Source organism: Lates calcarifer, linkage group LG2 (assembly GCF_001640805.2).
Source record: "Lates calcarifer isolate ASB-BC8 linkage group LG2, TLL_Latcal_v3, whole genome shotgun sequence".
Classification (NCBI taxonomy): Eukaryota; Metazoa; Chordata; class Actinopteri; family Centropomidae; genus Lates; species Lates calcarifer.
Window position 1 is genome coordinate 19242727 of NC_066834.1, and position 7785 is coordinate 19250511.

The 7785-nt window shown below is 40.7% G+C and overlaps 1 protein-coding gene across 1 annotated transcript; it reads right to left on the bottom strand.

The window, feature by feature from the left end:
• Positions 1-1661: 1661 nt before the first annotated feature.
• On the bottom strand, positions 1662-7785 carry lrrc28 (leucine rich repeat containing 28). The gene is made up of 10 exons (XM_018697494.2): positions 7626-7785; positions 7005-7205; positions 6766-6806; positions 6491-6528; positions 5755-5892; positions 4180-4386; positions 3992-4094; positions 3619-3803; positions 3319-3478; positions 1662-3181 (listed from the first exon to the last, which is right to left on the bottom strand). The coding sequence occupies exons 2-10, from the start codon at positions 7170-7172 to the stop codon at positions 3112-3114; spliced, it is 1110 nt and encodes a 369-aa protein (XP_018553010.1). The 5' UTR covers positions 7173-7205; positions 7626-7785; the 3' UTR covers positions 1662-3111.

Here is a 7785-nt window from a genome sequence, read left to right on the forward strand (position 1 = left end):
AGATCTGGGCCTGTCTCTATCAGGGTTTACATTGTTGTTTCTTCTTCATAGCTCAGGCTGAAGACCTATACTGAAATAATGTTCAGCATACAAAATAATTAAAAATAATAATAATAAAAAGACATTAATTGGAGATTGATTTCCCTTATGTGTCACAGGTGGTAGGGCTGTTACTCTGGCAGAGGTCTGTGATAGATTAATTTTAAATGATGAGCACAGAGGAGCAAGAAGTCTCTTCTGAATAAATCTTCATTTTTTAGAGCTTCTTTTAACACATAATGCTCACTAGAGGCAGAGACACGAATGAAGAATTCACCAGTATTCTGAATGAATACCACACTGCATTTATAATCAGACATGAACTTGGGAATAAAACTCACAAAAACCTGAATCTTGCAGATAAGAGCATCAGGCTAGGAGTCTGAAACAGGTGATTTAAAGTAAAAAAAAAAAAAAAAAATGTAGACACACTCTCAAAACTGTAATTTCGTATTCATGATGTGACATTTCACAGCCCATATTATCTACAGTAGTCTGAACAGCACTCCAGTCAGTTGCTTAGTCTATTTACCCCCCCATCTTCATACTCTGCCCTGCCTGACTCACCACAGGAAATTACTGTGGTATTGCATGATAGTGTCTGAATGCGGCACAGTGCCTCATAATACAGGCAGAGTCAGAGTAACACAGTTTAGCAGAGTAAGTAGTGCACAGTTAATTTAAGCATTTCATCAACGTGCGTGCTTCAGCACGAGTCCATATTTATTTGCTGTAATTAATAACAGCTTGAAATGGATTCAGTTTTTGGGTACAGGTGTGTGTTTGTGTAGACGTTCACTGCGTTTTGTGCGTGTACGGGCTTTGTTTTTATATTAACATGCAGTATGCTTGTGTGTTCTTTCATATGTGCAGTCAGCAGAGATGTGATAGTCCCCGAGGGAGGGCAGAAAACTGAAGCACCAGCCAGAGAGAGGATCGTGGTCTCGCACTCATCTGAACATATCCATCGATCCCGGTAATGGAGCCGCTCGGCTTTCTGACTCCACCTTCCGCAACCCCTCTATTATCACTTACATACATACATATGCTTCAAGTGGTCATTCTCTCTCAGGGCACCTTCAACCAGCAACAAAGCCGTGCTCTTAGCTGACTTGGTTTGATAGAGGATAGTCGATACACATATAACGAATTCTCTGATACTGGTGAGCATTGGAATCATGTAGATTATGCCACCATGCCAGAAATTTGACTTTTAATCCAAGTAAAACCTTTTTGGTTTATAGTTGTATTTTTTTTGTTCATTCATTCTTGTATATGTTAAAAAAAAAAAAAATCACCCTGTAGCACACAGAGCTACTGAAGATGATAAACAACATAAGGGACAGGACAGTGTTTCAGTGAAGAGGATAGCTGGCATGGCAGGAGGGAAAAGACTGACTCAGGGGCTAAGCAAAGCTCCACCGGCAAGTGTGGCTCAGGGCTTTTTGGCACAGAACCTTCCTGTTGGCCAGGATGTTTCGCAGGTCTGTATACCGCATGCAGGGAAGCCAAGGAGCTCGACTGTCCTGACCTACTGACACTAACAGCTACACGTAACCCGCTGCTTTGATCATAGTAGTGACAGTTTTCAGTGAAATCAGCAAGAAGCCAAGAAGCTGTAGTTGTTATTATGAAGCTCTTGTTGAATTTATTTCAAACACAGACACATTACTTGCATTAAAACCACGAGTAAGAGAGTTGGAGGTGTTAAGGTTAGAAAATTGAAGCTGTTGTGATCTGTTGTAAAAACCAATAAATGTGTTTAAATGAAAATATCATGACGTAAGTGTTGTTTTGTATTGCTGGCTGTGAACATGCTAATTTCCCACCTTTGATCAAGTGATGCAAAAAACAGCTACATTTACAACATCTTTGGTGCAAATAAAAAAAAGTGAATGAATTCTCCAAAAGTCAAACATCAGTTGACATTTACTGCCAAATCAACACACTCAAAATAAATGATAACTTACAACTGTACAGCATAGCAATGAATATTAACACACGTGTCAGTCTGAGAATCACACAATGCCTTTGAAGCGTACAAACCTCATTTTCTTTAGACAATGACAGAAAACTTTGACTACAAACTGAGTGATTTGACCATTTTGGGTTCCTGAATTTTTTTCAGCTATAGTTAAATTTAATGGAGGTGATGAAAAAACTCATCAATTATATGAAATGTTGCTCAAAACCAGTTCCAAATTTAGGAATGCATACCTGCCTTACAATATGACAGACGATGATGTAAACTGACAAAGTTCTGGTACCTTTATAACAAATATGTGAGACTAATCCTTGATGCATCGTGTACCAAGATTTTAGTAATAAATTCATGATGATGACCTTATAAAGTACATCCTGTTTCCATTTCAAGCATTTTCTGCATGTGATGCCCTGTGAGACTTGAGTGTCCTGCTCAAAGATACATGGCTTCTATTGGAAGGTTAATGTGGTAGGGATTTCTCTGCTGCTGAAAATGACACATATCAAATAGATACACATTCTTTTCAATTATAATCCTTCAAAAGTTCTTCAGTAAATTAGTAAAATAAACCATATTACAAATGTTAATACCTCAAAAGATAACTCCACAATCAATGGGATGTGTCTGCTGCAAAAAACTTGTGTGTGAAAAATTACTGATTTCACAAATACCAAACAGTGCTTGTTCTTAAAATTGCCCATTTGTGAGTAGGGGGTTTGTAGTTACTTCAGGTCTAATACTGTTAGTTCCCAGACAGAGCTCACTGAATAAGCACAGTGGTCCACTGTTCACACATAGTTGTTATTATGTTGACCCTCACCTCACACACAGGAAAACGATCGTCCAAGTTGGTTAGACACTAGACAGAAGCACCATGTAGGTTTGGGTCTTTGTCTACAGTGTTGAAATATTATGTTCATCAGCTGACCCACCAAACATCCACAGAGGCTGCCTCTTAGTGGTTCTTAGTATTGTCAGTCAAGCACAGAGCTCCTGTGCTGTTGCAGTACAGACCTTCAAGATCCACACAAATGACAAGCCGTTATCTGTCACCTTCTGGAGACCAATCAACAGCTTCTGCTTCAAGGTCAGCCCTGGAGGTCAAAAGTCCGGAGGCAGTGACTGGAGCAACAGTAGGCCACAAAACTCACAGTCGTCCTGCAGAGGAAAGAAGTGAGGGAACAGTGTGAGCAAGATGAGCATTTGTGTTTATTTGAAAAGAATCATCTACAAATACAAAACAAGAGTTATTTGTGGGTAATCCTAGAGGCGAATGGAAGTGTGTTTGATCTAACCTGCGGTGCACTCCTGCCAGGGCGGTGTCACGGAGTGGAAAGAGTTTGGGGTAGATGATGGTGAACATGGCTTGGCTGCAGCGGTGACAGTGACCCAGAGGGAACTGCAACAGGTCCAGCAGGCTCTTTGGGAGGGTGATGGGAGGCAGCAAGTTGAGGTCTAAAAACACAATGAAAAAAGCCATTTTATTTGTTTATATTTCTCTGAGGCACTCTACTTTACATTCATACACTACCACAAATGTTCACTGGCCGGTATGTTGAACACACAGGCTTACAGAGTGTGCCGTTTCTTCTCACCTGTTGGGCGGTGGTGGTAGATGCGGTGCAGGGTCCTCATGGCCAGCTCCTCCAGGGGAACCACGTTATCCGCCTCTGAGCCCACCACTTTCACTTCGGCTGGCAACCCGACCAGAGCCTCACTCAGCACCTCACCCAGCACTTCACCCATGTCACCCTCCGACACCTGTGACGACACACCGCACCTACACAGGAGCAACACACATGCAGATATAGTCCCTCAATAGTTATTTTTTAATTGTAATATACTTATTCACTGGTGTTTCTATCATATTTTGTCCACAATTTACTTTTATCATTCAATCAGTGCATGGCCAAACTAACTCATACTGCTCTATAACAAACTGAACTGCTGTTTGGGGAGCTGTATTACCCGCTGCAGCCGATGACCTTGTTATATAAGTAGGAAGGGAGGCCTTTTAGGTCCACATTGTTGTCCACAAACACAAACTGCAGCTCCCGTGATCTGCCCAAATCTGAAAACACACACAGATATTAACATCGCCTTGCTCACGACAGCTACATCGCTATGGCAATGCACAGATAAGGGGATATACGGACCGAGCGGGAGAAAGGTCAGCCGGTTGGCGGCCATGGAGAGCTGGTTGAGGCGGTGGAGCCAGCAGAGCTGCCGGGGAACATGGTTTAGCAGGTTGTGGTCCGCTGTCAAGTTCTGCAGAGAGAGACAACGGTGCAGCCGATCTGGCAGAGACATCAGCTGGTTCATCGACACATCCAGAGTCTCCAGATCCTGCAGATCACCGATCTCTGAAGGCATCAGACAAACATGAGAGAAGGGGGGTGAATCAGTCTTTCCAAATCTGATTTCTACTATTTCAGAAAACAAATCATGAAACAAATCTCACAATAAAACAGCACAAAATTTAAGTGGGTCATCTGGAACGTTACAGCTTTGTTTGACTAATCCTTTTTTAACACTGGCTATCAGCAGGTGATGTCATGTCATGTTCATGTCATCTAACGTCTCCAAATAGTCTGGAACCAAGAAAGGACGCTCAGATAATTGGGCTGACATGTGCTTTTCAGTGTTATATTTACCTTTCCTGTCTTACAGACACTGACGTACAGAGAGTGAGACGATTCAGTTGCTTGAGGCCATTTGAAAAGAAAAGAAGCCGGACGGACTGTTGGTCAAACCTGAAACCTGTGACCTTTCATTGTCAGACAGTGTGCAAATTTCTACACTGGACTTTAAATTGTAATGAAACACGGCAGATCAAGGACTGTAACAAAACAAAATGCTAAAAGATGTTCAGGAGGCAGACAGATCTGTCTGACAGTGCGTAACAACATAACTGTCTATATGAAACTGAGTCATCAAAGTCTAACATGAAATGTTTGGACTTTTATTTTGCTTTTTTCCCATAAATACTCATATATTACTGAAATGTCACTGTAGTTTTCAAATTATCTACAAAATCTACTTAAGTAAAATTTTACTATGACATTAAAACGCAAAGTTGAATGATAATTGTGAATTGCGAATATATACAATTCAAAATCAAACTAGTTATGATGGTTTTTCTACTTGCAGACACAGAATACACTGAATTTACCCTCTTATTCAGTGCAGTGATGCTGTTTGTGTCTGCCTTTCTTCTCAGTTTATTATAGTGTCTTTGTTGCCCTCTGCTGGCAAACAAACTGCAACTCAACTACAGCTGGTATGCTTACCTCAGAAAATTAAGAGTCAGTGGCAAGCTTGCCAAACATGACCTTGTAACCCACAGTGGGAACTGTTAAACAAATAAAAGGTTTATCAGTGTGCTTGAGTTTAAGCCGTGCATTGAATATGAATCTGTTGAGCAGAGCAAGTGAGCTGTGTGGTGCACCACACATAGACACAAATATGCTTTTGGTCTATTTATGTTTCCACCTCTATTGTAAGCACTTTATTTCATCATACTCAGATCTTGTATTACACTTAGGTTTTGATGCACCAATCCACTTTAAATGTGACATGTTTGTGTCTTGTGGTTTAAATCTATGATTTCACAGTCAGTTTTTATATAACTGTTTCTGAATATTTCTTTCCAGTTAATTGCAACTGTGTATTTTGTATATATAGATTGACAATCAGGAATAACAGCAAAGCAGACAGCTTCTGGTTATTACCTGGAGGAAGGCATTTCAGCTGGTTATTAGACAGTCTCAGGTGCCGCAGAGACCTTAGTCGGCCAATCTCTGGACAGAGGAACTGGAGGGCGTTATTGCTGAGGTCCAACGACTGCAGCCTGGCCAGGTTTCCAATGGCTGAGGATCAAACCACAGTCACCTTTATTGTGTAAAGCAGACAACGTTCTCCTAGCTCCTCTCACATGCACAGATAAAGGCTGTTCAGTCAAAGATAACCATCAGGCTGATTTCCACAGATTTCTCCAGTTTAAATTCCTCTGCTTTCCATTTTACTGAGAGTCTTACTAATATACCAGCCTATATCATGTAATATTGGAATTACAAAATCAATGTGTTTACATGTGATTTCTGCGACCTGAGCATCTCAGCTTCATTTTTATTGTATTTGCTGGTTTGCTCATTTAGTTTCATTGGGTCTTCTTAAACCTTTTTAGCTGTCCCTTGTTTAATCAATCATTTCCTATCATGGTTTAATATTGCCCAGTCATTTTTAATGTATGTTTTAGTGCTGTGTAAACAACATAAATGGAAAGCATACACCAGTGTAACAGTCACACACAGACCCTTAATTACTGTGTCTCTGAACATTAAGACTTAGTCAAAGTAGATCATCAATGGATTCAAATGCTTTTAAAAGAGAGCTACAAAGAAAGACACAAAACACACAAAAAACAAGAAAGGTGGCATGTAATCATGACAAAACGGAGGACCTTACCTTCAGGAATAATGACGATGTTATTTGAGTGCAAATACCTTGAATGGAAAAAATGAACGTAAAAATTTAATTAAGACCTTTTTTATTTTCATCTCAGTGAGGTTCTGGTGTCAACTGTTGGGCATGCATCCAAGTATAATAGTCTGTCAGTGTTACAATATAGGAATTCAGCAGACAGCTATTCAGTGCAAATTAAGAAGTGTTATAGAATGCGGCAGCTCTGTAGTCAAATGACTAAATTACAATTATTTGCACATATACATGGCAGTACTCACAGTTCAATTAGATTTGGGAGCTTCTGTGCAAGATTGTCAGGCTGAGGGAGAGAGGGAGAAAAAGCAGAAATGATCAGTATATCTAACAGGAAATAAACTTGCTAAATTGCTTGCACACCACTGCATGTTTTGAAGAACAAACAGACCCTCTAACATTTGAGAAAAGGTCTTGAGTTATGCTCTATTTGGCATTTATGTTTACACAAGACAATAAACGCCATAATATGCTGTGTGGATACCAGTGTAGTGAGTGAGTTCCTCTTCATGTACAGTCTCTCCAGAAACTGCAGGCCTTCATCTTTCAGCAGCTCAACAGGGAAAATATTCAGGTTTTTGTAGTTTAGAAACAGGTTTTTGTGGCGCTCCTGCTTGGCCATGAATATAGTCTCATGGAGTTCAGTTGCCATTTCTAAGGGGACTTCTCCTCCTCTATGGCATTACTAAAAGTAACACAGATGAAACAGGAGGATTATCAGACAGCAGTTTGCAACTGAGAAAAGATCAGGAGAGGACAGTCTCTGTCCTGTTGCTTAACTGACAAACTAAGTTTCTGCAGGAGGCAACTTCTACTTCAGGAACAGTCCACATTCAATTTATTACATTAAGCTGTTTAAGCCATCGATAGCACTGGCAGCCATGAGTAGCTCCTGCTGTCAGTGTCAGACGCAGCATAGTGCAAACAGACCCAGCGGCCGGCAGATAACGTTAGGTGGCTGCAGACTGACTACAGTTAGCTGACATTATGCTCGCCTGTCGGTCTTTTTTATCTGTCATTCTTAGCACCGTTAGCACGCTAGGGTTGGGGTTGTGGCTGCTACTGGCACACTCCAATCAATATAATTAAAAAATCAGTTCTTTACCTTTATTCTGCACGGTTATTTTATTTCATTTTAATTTCCCACATGCGGCCAGGACCTGCGTATTGCTAACTGTATGTCTGTAAAAACACATTAAGCTAGCGACGTAAAGAGCTGTTGAGCAGCAACAGTCGTCGGTCGTAAACAACGTATGACGTCACTG